Genomic DNA, 15,325 nt, shown 5'->3' with positions numbered 1-15,325 from the left:
AATAAGACAGGGTCTTATTTTCGGGGAAACACGGTACTGTTTCAGTTTCCAAACAGCCCTCAACTCTCTCACACACGGACAGGATGCTAGCCAGATAAATACCGATGGATGCTGGTAGGCAAAGGCAGAATTTCTTTTTTTCTTATTTTCCACCCCCAAAACTAATACTCCGAAAAATACGGCAAGTCTCTTTTGTTCAGCGCCGTTCTAAATTCAAACAGTACTAAGCGAACGGTTGTAAGCCAAGGTTGTAAGCCAATTGGCTTAAAACCAATTGGTTGTAAGCCAACGCCTGTATTTACATCGATGTGTGGGTAACGGCTGTGTGTAACGTGTCACCCTGACAGGTGGGCCTCGCTCTGAAGCCGTTCCTGCCTCTGAAACCATCCGTCGTCAGCATTACCGGGCCCCTGATTCGGATCCTGGGAGACCGGTTCAGCTGGAACGTCAAGGTGGCTTTGTTGGAAACCTTGAGTCTTCTCTTGGCCAAGGTAAGCGAGGAAACGCTGGGAACGAAATCCCGAAAGAGCTTGGGTGGCGGCCCTGATAGCGCGGGCTTTAAAATGTGTCAAGAAAGGTTGCAAAATGAGGAATTCTGGGAGTTGGAAGTCCACTGGTCTTAAAAGTTGCACACCTCTGCTTTAAAAGCAATATTGGTGGTCTTTTGTGTGTGTGTGTGTGTGTGTGCGATCCCGAGAAGACCCTAAGAGGTTTAAAGTTCCTTGCAATACAGTGTTGTGGTCCGCCAGCAGCCTGCGGAGCTAGCAACGGAGTTGGACAGCGATGAGGCTGAGGAAGAGCCTGGGCCAGTCCTGGAGGCTGGCGAAGGCCCAGATGAGGGCTGTACGTCAGAGGAAGAGGTGGGGCCAGGGCCATCGGGGAGTGATGTGCGGACTCCAGAGCCACCAGAGGCTGACAGTAGTGAGGCAGAGGAACAGGAGGAGCCTGTTCCTAATGCACGCATGAGAAGAGCTGCCAGAAGGCAAGAGCAGCTCAAGCAAAGAGGACGACTCGGGAGTAGAGCCAAGAGATGATTGGCTCCTCCCATAAGGCTTAAAAGACCAGCAACAGTGTTTGGGCTCTTTGTCAGAAAACAACTTTGATAGCTTCGTCTTCTTATATTTATTTTTCTTTCGGTGTCTTCTGAATGTTTGCCAAGAAAGGCCTTTGGCAGTTTGCCTAATTGGACCAAGGTTTGCGATCGGACTGAGGAAATTGTGTTGGGAGGAATTTGCTTTAATTTAGTTGAACGCTGCCGAGAATGAAGTAATTCTCAGCTGTTCAAATAAAGTTTGAATAAAATAAAGAAAAGAATTTCTTTTTTTCTTATTTTCCACCCCCAAAACTAATACTCCGAAAAATACGGCAAGTCTCTTTTGTTCAGCGCCGTTCTAAATTCAAACAGTACTAAGCGAACGGTTGTAAGCCAAGGTTGTAAGCCAATTGGCTTAAAACCAATTGGTTGTAAGCCAACGCCTGTATTTACAACGATGTGTGGGTAACGGCTGTGTGTAACGTGTCACCCTGACAGGTGGGCCTCGCTCTGAAGCCGTTCCTGCCTCAGCTGCAAACCACCTTCACCAAAGCGTTGCAAGATCCGAACCGGGTGGTCCGTTTAAAAGCCGCCGAGGCTCTGGGGAAGTTGATTGCGATCCACGCCAAGGTGGATCCGCTCTTCACCGAACTCTTGAACGGCATTCGTACCAGCGAGGACTCTGGCATCAGGCAAGTGAAGGGCTGATGCTTCCTCTCCTTTTTCCTCTCTCTCTGTGTTATCGTTCTGGAAAGCACATTTGTAAAGAATAGAATAAGAGTTGGTGGTCTTCTAGTCCAACCCCCTGCTCAAGCAGTATACAGTTCCAGACAAATGGTTATCCAACATCTTCTTAAAAACTTCCAGTGTTGGGAGCATTCACAACTTCTGCAGGCAAGTTGTTCCACTGATTAATTGTTTTAAACATCAGGAAATTCCTCCTTAGTTCTAGGTTGCTTCTCTCCTTGATTAGTTTCCACCCATTGCTCCGGAAACATTCCTGCAGCCTCGGGAGGCCGAAAACCGCCTACCCTGGCTGTCCGGAGCTTCTCCCGGACTTCCAGTAGTTCCATTTTTCGCCCTCCGAACCGTCTGGAGGCTTTTCTGGAACGTCCCGGAGGACGAAAACTGGCCATCCGGAGAGGCCTGAAATGGCCCGTTTCTGAACTTCCAGTAGGCCCGTTTTTCGCCTTTCCAGAGCCTCCGCGCACTTACCTGGCATCCAAAGCAGCCACGTGGAGACTCCTGGGAGGAGCGGGGCAGCATGGGCATGCGTGCGCATCTCCTGCAGAGACCCGAAAATCAGCTGGCTGGCGGGAGGCGCGCCGCATGCGCGGTGTAGCTGATTTAGGGCGACGGCTCACGTGCCCGCTGAGATGACGCCGCGTACCACAGGTCCGCCATCATGGATATAGGGTTTCCTGCTTGAGCAGGGGGCTGGGCTAGAAGATCTCCATGGTCCCTTCCAGTTCTATTCCAATTCAGAGAATCATGTAATTGTTAAGCAAATCCGGCTTCCCTCACGGACTTTACCTGTCGGAAGGTTGCAAATGGCGATTTAAATGGTGACCCAGGGACGGCTGGGCCATAAATACAGAACATGAGAGGTGGAAGGTTGTATTAATTGATGTGTAAGGTATAAATGGAGTAAGATGAAGACAATGTTAATCACTAAAATACAGGACGGGAGGTTTGAGAAATACGTATAATAAATGAGAAAATTGGGGTTGCCTGGACACCAGAAATATTGAAATGAAAACAAATACAGCAATGGAGAGAGATGAGAAGAAGGAGAGAGATGGAAAGGGAGAAGGAGGGAGAGAGAAAGAGGAAAGAGAAGAGGAGAGGAGGAAAGGTAGGGGAAATAAGAGTAGGAGAGAAGGTTAGATAGGGAAGAAGTAGGGAGAAAGGAAGGCAAAAGAAGAAGGGGATGACAGAGAACGAGGTGGCTGGATGGAGTCACTGAAGCAGTAGGCATGAGTTTAAATGGACTCCAGAGGATGGTAGAGGACAGGAAGGCCTGGAGGAACGTTGTCCATGGGGTTGCGATGGGTCGGACACGACTTCGCAACTAACAGCGACAACAGGGAGAAAGGAAGGGGAAGTAGAGAAAGAGTAGGAGAGGAGAGAAGAAAGTAGGGAGGATGAAAGGAAGGGAGGGAAAGGAGTGAGAAGGAGAAGAAAGGATTGCTGTGAAAAGGAAAAGAGGAAATGGAAGAAAGGCAACCTCGAACGTATTTGAATGTATTAGGATAAAAATTGAGATAGTTAAAAAAAAAAAAGAATGAAAGAGAATGAACACTCATAAAAATGGAGAAATTAGAACTTGAGGGCGAAAGAAGATGTGATTTAATGAACACGAGCAAGGAAATATTAGGAAATGAATAAAAATTATGAAAAAAGAACATATTGGCCAAAATTGTAACTCAGTAAAATATATTTGAATTTATTGAATTTTATAAGATACGATACGGCTAATACTCTGTTCATAAATTATGTATATATGGGGGGGGAACTAAAAAAATCAATAAAAACTTATTCTAAAAATAAATACAGAACATGCAAGAGGTGCTTCTCTTGTTTAGGCTCAGTTTTTTTTTTTTAACTCCTGCTGGCTTTCTGTTTTCTCTCTCTCTTCCTTGGCACCTTTCAGGGATACAATGCTCCAAGCCTTGCGGTTTGTCACTCAGGGGGCAGGAGCCAAAGTGGACGCCACTGTTCGGAAGAGCATAACCACCATGCTCCTCAGCATGCTGGGCCACGAAGAGGTATCGCTTGCTGGAAACGTGGGGATTGCAACACACCCCAGTACCAGTTCATGGCTGGCAAGGGAATTCTGGAAATTAGAAGGCCACACCTCTTAAAAGTTGCCAAGTTTGAGAAACACTGGTCGTAAAGTTTGGTGGTTGTTTTATTTTAAAAAACGAAACAAAATCGTATTAACAGCTCTTTTCAAATTGGTGATGTATATAAGCGACAGGGAAGGAGACAACCGGCTTCGAAGTGGGGATATAAGCAGTTGTGAACAAAGTGGGGGGGACCTTATGGGTCACAGAAATAGAACGGAGTAGACTTCTGTATTGGCCAAGTGTGATTGGACACACAAGGAATTTGTGTCCGGTGCAGAAATCTCTCAGTTGTACATAGAAGCAACAAGAGATAAATCGGGATCATAATCATAAAATACCATCATCGCAGATTATAAGATGAAAACTCAGGGATAGTCACAGGATGCTAAATAAAAGCAGTCAACATAAATCATGAGAGACAAACAACTAAGTTATTGTCATAAGAAGCTAAGGAAATAAGTGACGGGAAAGATGAGAAGCAGAATGGAATGAAATGGAATAGAATAGAATAGAATAGAATAGAATAGAATAGAATAGAATAGAATAGAATAGAATAGAATAGAATAGAATTTTTATTGGCCAAGTGTGATTGGACACACAAGGAATTTGTCTTGGTGCACATGGTCTCAGTGTACGTAAAAGAAAAGATACGTTCATCCAGAATCATAAGATACAACACTTAATGATAGTCATAGGGTACAAATAAGCAATCAGGAAACAATATCGATATAAATTGTAAGGATACAAGCAATAAAGTTACAGCAATACAGTCATAAGTGGGAGGAGATGGGTGGTGGGAATGATGAGAAGATTAATAGTTGTGCAGATTCAGTAAATAGTTTGACAGTGTTGTGGGAATTACTTGTTTAGCATAGAGTGACAGCATGGGGAGGAGGGAATGGTGTTTGTGTCTCATTTTCACATGCAAGGCCCTAGAGCAAGGCTGTCAAACTCATGGCCCACAAGCCCTATGTGTCGCCCATTGGCCACACCATGCCAGCATCCGATGTCAGCAGTCCATTCCTCAGTAGCAGTCCACCATTCGGTCTCCATCTGGCCTCCGACTGCCAATCAGTTGGCTTTTGTTTTTCCCCCTCCCCCCCCCTCCCCCAAGGTATGACAAGCTGTCCGGGCTTAACAGATAGGTAGGTAGGTAGGTAGGTAGATAGAGATGGATGAATAGATGATAGATAGATGATAGAGAGAGAGGGATGGATGGATAGATAGATAGATGATGGATGGATAGAGATGGATAGATCAAGAGATAGATAGGGATAGATAGATAGATAGATAGATAGATAGATAGATAGATAGATAGATAGATAGATAGATAGATAGATAGGGATGGATGGATAGATGATAGATAGATGATAGAGAGGGATGGATAGATAGATAGATGATGGATGGATGGGTGGATAGAGATGGATAAATCAAGAGATAGATAGGGATGGATGGATAGATATGGATGGATGGATGATAGATAGATAGATAGATAGATAGATAGATAGATAGATAGATAGATAGATAGATAGATAGATAGATAGATAGGAATGGATGGATAGATGATAGATAGATAGATAGATAGATAGATAGATAGATAGATAGATAGATAGATAGATAGATAGATAGATAGATAGATAGATAGATATCTCTATGGATGGATGGATGGATGGATGGATAGAGAGAGGGATGGATGGATAGATAGATAGAAGATGGATGGATAGAGATGGATAGATCAAGAGATAGATAGGGATGGATGGATAGATGATAGATAGATGATAGAGAGGGATGGATGGATAGATAGATAGATGATGGATGGATGGATGGATAGATGATAGATAGATGATAGAGAGGGATGGATAGATAGATAGATGATGGATGGATGGATGGATAGAGATGGATAAATCAAGAGATAGATAGAGATGGATGGATAGATAGATATGGATGGATGGATGGATGGATGGATGATAGATAGATAGATAGATAGATAGATAGATAGATAGATAGATAGATAGGAATGGATGGGTAGATGATAGATTAGATAGATAGATAGATAGATAGATAGATAGATAGATAGATAGATAGATAGATAGATAGATAGATAGATAGATAGATATCTCTATGGATGGATGGATGAATGGGTAGATAGAGAGAGGGATGGATGGATAGATGTAGAGATAAATCGATATGGATGGATGGGTGGATAGATGATAGAGGTATGGATGCATGGCTAGATAGATAGATAAATAGAAGTTACATTGTGTGTGTGTATGTATGTATGTATGCATATATTCTATATTGGTCAAGTGTGATTGGGCACACAATTTGTCTCTGGTACAGAGGCTCTCAGTGTACATACAGGCAAGTCTGTAGATGTTTTCTCCGCCCTCTTTCTGGTTCGTGCAGTATACAGGTCCTGAATGGAAGGCAGGCTGGTTGCAATTGTCCTACCTATTGGTTGAAAAGGTCTATTTTATATCCATATCAAATTTCTATTGGAAAGAAATCGGGTGTGCAAATGTTTCTGGCTGGCAACCTTTGTTGCGAATGGAAACATTGTGTTATCGTCGTTGTTGTTTTTTTTTTAAACCCCCCTTGCCAGGACGCGACTCGCATGACCTCAGCAGGTTGCTTGGCCGAAATGTGCGCCTTTTTGACGGACGAGGAGCTGGGCGGAGTCCTCCAGAATCATCTTCTAGGTGGGCTTTGCGGAAAACTTCCCGGGAAGGGATGGAAGGAACATGATTTTCTGTCACTATGGCTAGTCCTCAACAGGGGCCAAAATTTTTGTTGCTGAGCAGTGTGGTTGTTAAGTGAATCAGGCAGTCATTAAGCGAATCTGGCTTCCTTCATTGACTTTGCTGGTTAGAAACTAGCTGGGAGGGGTCACAATTGGTGATCCCGGGACACTGCAAACCATCGTAAATGCATACTGCTTCCCAAGTGCCTGAATTTTGATCATAACAGAATAATAGAATAACAGAGTTGGAAGGGACCTTGGAGGTCTTCTAGTCCAGCCCCCTGCTCAGGCAGGAAATCCACTTCAGACAAATGGTTATCTAACATCTTCTTCAAAACTTCCAGTGTTGGAGCATTCACAACTTCTGCAGGCAAGTTGTTCCACTGATTAATTGTTCTAACTGTCAGGAAATTTCTCCTTAGTTCTAAGTTGCTTCTCTCCTTGATGGGTTTCCACCCGTTGCTTCTTGTCTTGCCTTCAGGTGTTTTGGAGAATAGTTTGGCTCCCTCTTCTTTGGGGCAACCCCTTAGATATTGGAACACTGCTGTCATGTCTCCCTTTGTCCTTCTTTTCATTAAACTAGACATCCCCAGTTTCTGCAACTGTTCTTCATATGTTTTAGCCTCCAGTCCCCTCATCCTCTTTGTTGCTCTTCTCTGCACTCGTGAAACTGTGGGAATGCTGCAGTGTTTTTCCAGTGCAGTTGTAACTTTGAACAGTCACTAACTGAGTAATTTTAAGCCAAGGACAACCTGTTAGGTGCCTTTTTTTTTTTAATGTTCATTTCCTCAGTTTTGGACACTAACTATAAAAGGTATAAATAACTGATCGGGGTTTTTTTTGTTCTTGGCACAATGATATTGGGAAAGGATGGTTGTGATGCTGGGTTCAAGGACCATCCTTCTTTTTTTCCACAGCGGACGTGTCCGGCATTGACTGGATGGTGAGGCACGGACGCAGCCTGGCCCTCTCAGTCGCCGTAAACACGGCGGCCAGCAGACTGTGCGCGCCCAAGTATTCGAACACCGTCCACGAGATGATCTTCAGCAACACGGTCGCTGACCGGGTAAGTATCGCCATCTGTCATGGTATAACAGAGTTGGAAGGGACCTTGGAGGTCTTCTAGTCCAACCCTCTGCTCAGGCAGGAAACCCTATACCAGGGGTCAGCCACCTGCAGCTCTGGAGCCGCGTGTGGCTCTTTCACCCCTCTGCTCCCTATCACTCAGCTCCTGAGCTCCCTATCACTCAGAATATGCGTCACAACTGCCAACATGCGACACTTGCTGACACGCGATTTATTGAGCTTTTCAATAATAATAAAATTCGAATAATAATAACCCCCCGGTAGGCCAACCATGGATAAATCCAAGAAAAGGAAAAAGTTTCAGAAGAAAACAGAACGTTTAATTCAACTACATACGCTAGTTTTGCGGCTGCTCAAGAAATGGTCAGGCAACGGGAAGGGTTTTTGTGGCTCCCGGTGTTTTCTGTGGGAAACGGGTCCAAATGGCTCTTTGAGTGTTTGAGGTTGCAGACCCCTGTCTTATACCATTTCATACAAATAATTGTCCAATCTTTTCTTAAAAAACGCCCAGTGTTGAAGCACCCACAACTTCTGGAGGCAAGTGATTAATTGTTCTCACTGTCAGGAAATTTCTCCTTAGTTCTAGCTTGCTTAATTATAATTATAATTTATCATTAGTAATTGCCAATGGTTTACCTGGAGGTTTTCCTTTCAAATCACTCATTTAAATCTTGAACAGTTATGAAATCACAGCTGGCTGGATAAGGTCATGAATCACAGTTTAGCAATTACAGTTGTTGGATTGTAAAACATTATAACCGGACCGAAACAGGTCATGTAATGACTGGTGGGTATTCTCTCTGAAAACTCTTGTCAGGAAATTTTCTTCTTAGTTCTAAGTTGCTTCTCTCCTGGATTAGTTTCCACCTGTTGCTTCTTGTCCTGCCTTCAGGTGCTTTGGAGAATAGCTTGACTCCCTCTTCTTTGGGGCAGCCCCTGAGATATTGGAACACTGCTATTATGTCACCCCTAGTCCTTCTTTTCACTAGACTAAACATTCCCAATTCCAGCAACCATTCCCTTCCCTTCTTTTTCCTTCCCTTCCCTTCTTTTTCCTTCCCTTCCCTTCCCTTTTCCCCCTTCCCTTCCCTTCCCTTTTCCTCCTTTTCCTTCCCTTCCCTTCCCTTCCCATCCCATCCCATCCCATCCCATCCCATCCCATCTCATGTTATCTGATGGCTTTTTGCTTGCTGCTAATTTCCTGGCTGCAGATCCCCATTGCTGTCAGCGGCATCCGAGGAATGGGCTTCCTTATGAAGCATCACATAGAAGCCAACGGCGGGAACCTTCCCCCGAAGCTCTCCAACCTCTTCATCAAGGTAAGGCTCCAGCTCCTGGCCCGCAACCCGAAAGGGCTGGCTTGAATGGTGTGCAGCTGCACTTCAGGCGTTTCCGCACATATTGTCCTGCGATGGGAATGCTGGAATAATCTACAGCAGGGGTCCCCAACCTTTGGGCCACTGCCAGGCTGCGGCCTATTTGCACCCGGTAAGTCCTCACCTTACAGCCACAAGGATATTGCAAAATCTCCATTCCCACCCCACTCTGGGGCCAGCCAGAGGTGATATTTGCCGGTTCTCCAAACTACTCAAAATTTCCGCTACCGGTTCGCCAGAACCTGTCAGAACCTACTGGATTTCACCCTTGTGAAGAATGTCCTTAGTTCCCAAGAGAAAGTATTTTGTTTTGGCTACAGAATCCCCTCTATCTCAAATCCCCCCTCCTTATTCCTCAATACAACACTGAAGCGGTCAAAAATGGTGTTGTGGCCTGCCAGCAGCCAGCAGAGTCAGACAGTGAGGAGATTGGGGAGGAAAGTGGGCCAGTCCTGGAGTCTGGGGAAGACTCGGACGTGGGCTCTGAGTTGGAGGCAGAGAGGGGGCCAAGGCCATCTGGTAGTTCTTTGCTGCCTCCGGAGTCTGATATTAGTGAGGCAGAACAACAGCAGGAGCCTGTTCCCAGTGTGTGCATGCGCAGAACTGCCAGGAGACAGGAACAATTAAGAAGACAGGGTCGACTTGGGAGTAAGGCTTGGTGATGATTGGCCCCTCCCATAAGACATAAGAAAGAAGCGAATAGGACGTGAGCTTTTGCAGGAAGCAAATTAGTTCATCTGGTCGGTAAAAGCTTTGGGAAAGCTCTGTTTGACTCTGTGCTTTGTTTGGCCTTGCCCTGGCATGTGGCAATTAGTTCTCTGGCAGCATTCCAAGGGAAATAAGGTGGGTGTTTGTAGACACTCCCCTAACAGACTGTTGGAGAAGCCTTTAGGACAGGGAAGGACAATAATTCACAGCCATTTGAATTAAAGAGGTTTGCCGAGACTAAGTTTTTTTAAAAATTTATTTGCATTTATATCCCGCCCTTTTCCGAAGACTCAGGGCGGCTTACACTGTGTTAAGAAATAGTCTTCATCCATTTGTATATTATATACAAAGTCAACTTTTTATTGCACTCAACAATCTGGGTCCTCATTTTACCTACCTTATAAAGGATGGAAGGCTGAGTCAACCTTGGGCCTGGTGGGACTTGAACCTGCAGTAATTGCAAGCAGCTGCTGTTAATAACAGACTGTCTTAGCAGTCTGAGCCACTCAAGGACCCAAGGCCACTCAAGTTTGTGCTGTTTACTCTCTAAGGAAGCCTAGGTTAGAAAAGATGGCTTCGGTCAGGCCAGCTATAGGGTTGACACAAGGACTTAACCTGTAATATCTTCTCGGGGGCGTCCAACATATTTCACAAAAACTAGCCAGCCCTTCAAACCACTGGAGCCAAGCTGAAGCTTCCTGATTCTCCCCCACCCCCCACTTGCTTCTCTCAGTGTCTTCAGAATCCATCCAGCGACATCAAATTGATCGCGGAGAAGATGATTTGGTGGGCCAACAAAGCCCCTCTCCCGCCCTTGGACCCTCCCGTGGCCAAGCCCATCCTCAAGGCCCTGCTGGACAACACGAAAGATAAGAACACCAGCGTGAGGGCTTACAGTGACCAGGCCATCGTCAACCTCCTGAAGATGCGAGAAGGCGAGGAGATGGTTCAGGTATTTGGCCTGCCTTAGGTCAGGGTGGAGCAGGGGATGGACGGAAGGAATAAGAACCGGATTTTGAGCGTTAAGGAGCTGCACGCAATGGGAAGAACGAATGGGTTGCCCGTGGGTGTCGCTTCGCAGAGCGTGGGGTTGGGATGGAGGACTAGGGGGAGCCGTTCGATGGGTTCAAAGTGGCAATGGGGCCTCTTCTCTTAGGCTGCAGGGAGGCATATTTTTTTAAAGACTAGGCTTGCCAGTGGTTTGATGAGTTATAGTTCACTTAATAAAATGCTAACGTAGTGTGCCATATAATCATAGCATTAAGAATTTAATAAAGAAGCTAGAAATCAGGAGCCTGTGAGTTCTAGCGCCGCCTTAGGCATGGAAGCCAGTTGGGTGACTTTGGGCCGATAACTAGGTGACGGTGAGTTCTAGTCCCGCCTTAGGCATGGAAGCTAGCTGGATGACTGGGCCAATAACCAGGTGACGGTGAGTTCTAGTCCTGCATTAGGCATGGAAACTAGCTGGGTGACTTTGGGCCGATAGCCAGGTGACGGTGAGTTCTAGTTCCGCCTTAGGCATGGAAGTGGGCTGGGTGATTTTTGGCCAATCACCAGGTGACAGTGAGTTCTAGTCCCGCCTTAGCCATGGAAACTAAGGCCAATCACCAGGTGACGATGAGTTCTAGTCTCACCTTAGGCATGGAAGCTAGCTGGGTGACTTTGGGCCGATAACCAGGTGACGGTGAGTTCTAGTTCCATCTTAGGCATGGAAGGGGGCTGGGTGAGACGGTGAGTTCTAGTCCCGCCTCAGGCATGGAAATTAGCTGGGTGAACATGGGCCAAATCACCAGGAGACGGTGAGTTCTAGTACTGCCTCAGCCATGGAAAGCTGGCTGGGTGACTCTGGGCCAAAACAGTCACTCAACCAACTCACCTCACAGGGGAAAATAGGAGGAAGCCATCTTAGTGAACGTTCAGTGCCTTGAGTTATTTATCAAAATAGGCGGGATATAAATAAATAATTTGAAATCATGAGAAGGTGCTATCATGGTGCTTTCCCTTTGAATCGGGACCCGGAAAACAGGGCCTTTTATAGCTTTAGAAGCCTAAAGCTGGACTGAAAACCCCCCTTTCCTCTCCCCCCCCCCAAACTTTGGTTTTCTCGCAGTCCGTCTCCAAGATCCTTGACGCTGCCAGCTTGGAGCTGCTGAACGAGAGCTGCCGGCGATCCCTGAAGAAACTGGCCAACCAAGCCGACTCGGTGGAACAGATCGACGACACCATCCTGACGTGAGAAGCAAGTTGGCCCCTGGGACCCCCTCGCCGTGTCGGCCTTGCAAAGTCTCCAAGCCGACGAAAATGTTTTCATTTTTGAAAATGCTAATTGTGACAGGAGCCAGTTAAGGGGGGGGTGTAAAAAAAAAAGAGTGGGTCAGAAGACTATTTTAATATATATATATATATATATATATATATATATATATATATATATATATATATATATATATATATATATATATATATATATATATATATATATATATATATGTATGTATGTATGTATATATATATATGTATACATTCATACACACTACATATATATATATATATATATGTGTGTTTTCTGAAGTTTTCGCGGGTGTTTGTAGGTCTTTGGTTATTTGGGTTTTCTCCCGCGTAAAATTAGAAGTGTCTTGGTGACCTTTCAACGAAGTCTCAGTCGTCATCTTCAGTCTTCGAAGCACGAAGCTGAAGCCTGAAGACGACGAATGAGACTTTGTCGAAACGTCGCCAAGACACTTCTAATTTTACGCAGGAGAAAACCTGAATAATATATACATACATACATACACACACACATACACACATATACATACATACACACACACACAAACACACACACACACACACACACACACACCAGAATAGCCTTAATTATTCTGCTAGTTTAAACAAGAGAATTTGGCCTGCCTACCCCTCTCTCTTTTTTTTTGGGGGGGGGGGAATACATTCTAAAGCAGGGGTCTCCAACCTCGGTCCCTTTAAGACTTGAACTCCCAGAGTTGAAGTCCATAAGTCTTAAAAGGGACCGAGGTTGGAGACCCCTGTTCTAAAGCAATCCTGTAGTGAGTTACTGGCGAATTCGCACATCCCTCTACGTGGAAGGAGACGTTTCCACTCGGGAAGAAATTTCCCCACCCCCTCTTTTTTTCGCCGAAAGCAACTTCGTTCAGTTGGTTTGATGTGGGCTCTGAAAGTTCTGCAGATCAGACCCATTTAAGGAGCCTAGAGAAATTGCAGAAGTGGGGGGGGGGCGGGATTTATGCAAAAGAATTGTTTGGATGGCGATTTAATAAAAAGCTTTCAACTGAAATCTCATTAATTGGCGCACACGCCCTCACGTGTATGAAAGCAAAAAAATAAATAAATGGTTGGTTTGCTGAAGTTTAATCAAGTTGACCGACCTTCGGGAATTCAGGAATGCGATGTCTAAACCGCCGTGGGCTTGGTTCATACAATACCTTAAGCCAGTGTTTCCGAACCTTGGGAATTTTAAGACAGGTGGACTTCAACTGCCATAACCCGAGCGGATGTGGTAGCACGGTAAGTCAGAGGTCTCCAAGCCTTGCAATTTTAAGACCTGGCGGACTTCCAACTCCCAGCTTTCCTCAAGTCAGCTCTAACTCTTTATCCATGCTGGCTGGGGAATTCTGGGAGTTCAAGCCCACCGGTCTTAATGCAGCATTCCTGAACCTTGGCAACTTTTTTAAGTTTCTCGACTAAAGTCAACACAACATTCACACAACAGGGTTAACTTGAGTTGTTTCCCCAGATTACCGTGATCCTCGGGGACTCGAACAGATTTGGGGTGTGTTTTTTGCACAACGTTGCTAGATTTGTTTTGCAGCTGGCAAAAATAAATAAGGCTCGGAGAGACTGTGCAATGCTTAAATAGGGATATTTTTTTTTAATCCATTCAAGTTAAATACAGAACCAGAAACAACCACAACAAGTAAAAGCGTGGGAACCGATGAAACCTAAGTTCTGCTTTGTTCAGTAGAAGCAGCTGATCACGTAAGGAAAAGGATCTGCTGTCCCACGGACCAGATCTGGGCCAACTCTCTTTGTAACAGTCCCACTCCCCTGACATAAACGTTAAATTCAACGCGACAACAACAACAACAAAAAAGCAGAATAACAAAATCTTCTAAGGGGAAGATGGCTTGGGCTGATCAATTCTCTTTGTGTTTGAACCTGCAACCAAAAAAAAGGATCCAAACACACTTTTGAGAATGAGCATTTTTCCCAAGTCTTCCGGTTGGATCCTTTTTGGCATCCGCCAGAATGTGATCTCTCGGGGATTATCCCCCACCATCACAACGACCCTTTCTTCTTCCACAAAGGAGCTCTCCTGTTTGGAGTCGGGAGCGTCCGGGTCACAGAGGCGGGGCGCTGTGCACGCGTTTGGGGAATGGCACCCGAGCTTGCAACCACTGCCTGTAGTCGTCTTCGGGCATATCCACAATATATTCGCGCAGGAACTGTGACGGGGGGAAAAAAATATGCAAGAATTTGATCATCAGGTGGTGTTCTGTATTTATTCCATTGATCTTTTGCATACCTGGTGTTCTGACCCAGCTCTCCAAACATGACAAACGATGATTCCTTTATGAGGAGCGCCGGCAGCCCTGGCGAAAAATTTCTCTCTCACTGCAACCTAACAAGTCTCTTTGGCCAGGAGATGAATGGTTGTGTGCCACACCTATTCATCCTTGCCCCCTGCCTTTATCCCCAGAGCAAGGGTGGGGCTTCGCTAGCAGCAATGGCTGTTCCGTCCCGAGGACCGGCCCATAGATTTCCACTGTTCTTCTCTCCTCTGCTTTCTGCATATCGGGCACGACCTAGCTGTTCCTCCTCTTCCTCATCAGCCACCTCCAGACCTGGGGACTGTTGACTCTCCATCTGAGGGTTGACGGACAGCTCAGGCTCCGCCTCTGTTTCTCTCTCTGACAACTCCATTCCCTCTCCCCCCTCGGAGCTCTCAGGTTGCCTGGATGCTGATGCTGACTCCCACACCTCATCCAATTCGGCTGCTGGAGGGGTTATTGGCTGACAGGCCACAACAGCTGGGTTATAAAACCCCCCAATCTTATGACAACCATAATCAAAGTTCTATATTTGTTTGGGGTGTCATTGCAACAGGCCTAGTCTTTCCTGGCACCGACAGTCCACCCACAATGTCAGGCGCAAACAACCCAACCGAGGTGTAGAGATCAAACTAGCTACTTTATTGTTCTCTGCCTGTAAAACAGGAATCTTCCCCCAGATTGGCAAGCTCGCACCTGGGAAAGGCCACATAACAGAATAACAAGAGTCGGAAGGGGGATCTTGGAGGTCTTCTAGTCGGACTCCCCCTGCTCGAGCCGGAAACCCGAGACCATTTCAGATGAATGGTTGCCATAGGTATGAACCCGTTGCCAAGCTACCGTATTTTTGACCACGTGTTCATAGGGATGGTATAAAGGCTGTAACTGAAAAATGGTCCTAGGTCACTTGTAACTTTGAACGGTCACTCAGTGAAATGTTGCAA

General features: G+C 45.6%; 2 protein-coding genes across 4 annotated transcripts in view; one reads left to right on the top strand and one right to left on the bottom strand.

Annotated features, from left to right (window-relative positions):
- The window catches only part of GCN1 (GCN1 activator of EIF2AK4), an 80,733-nt gene extending 68,572 nt beyond the window's left edge, over positions 1-12,161 (top strand). For both annotated transcript variants that reach the window (XM_058158466.1, XM_058158468.1), the window contains exons 52-58: positions 1,532-1,725; positions 3,687-3,801; positions 6,485-6,581; positions 7,540-7,688; positions 8,920-9,027; positions 10,526-10,744; positions 11,903-12,161. In XM_058158466.1, the coding sequence (XP_058014449.1) occupies positions 1,532-1,725; positions 3,687-3,801; positions 6,485-6,581; positions 7,540-7,688; positions 8,920-9,027; positions 10,526-10,744; positions 11,903-12,028 (1,008 nt within the window). In that variant the 3' untranslated portion in view covers positions 12,029-12,161. The remainder of the gene's footprint in view (positions 1-1,531; positions 1,726-3,686; positions 3,802-6,484; positions 6,582-7,539; positions 7,689-8,919; positions 9,028-10,525; positions 10,745-11,902) is intronic.
- A 1,366-nt stretch (positions 12,162-13,527) lies between these two features.
- The window catches only part of CCDC60 (coiled-coil domain containing 60), a 38,894-nt gene continuing 37,096 nt past the window's right edge, over positions 13,528-15,325 (bottom strand). For both annotated transcript variants that reach the window (XM_058158651.1, XM_058158649.1), the window contains one exon: positions 13,528-14,276. In XM_058158651.1, the coding sequence (XP_058014634.1) occupies positions 14,172-14,276 (105 nt within the window). In that variant the 3' untranslated portion in view covers positions 13,528-14,171. The remainder of the gene's footprint in view (positions 14,277-15,325) is intronic.

The sequence above is a fragment of the Ahaetulla prasina genome, chromosome 15, assembly GCF_028640845.1.
Source record: "Ahaetulla prasina isolate Xishuangbanna chromosome 15, ASM2864084v1, whole genome shotgun sequence".
In the NCBI taxonomy this organism is placed as follows: domain Eukaryota; kingdom Metazoa; phylum Chordata; class Lepidosauria; order Squamata; family Colubridae; genus Ahaetulla; species Ahaetulla prasina.
The sequence above is the reverse complement of the archived record's forward strand: the minus strand, read 5'-3'. Positions and strand labels throughout refer to the sequence as shown.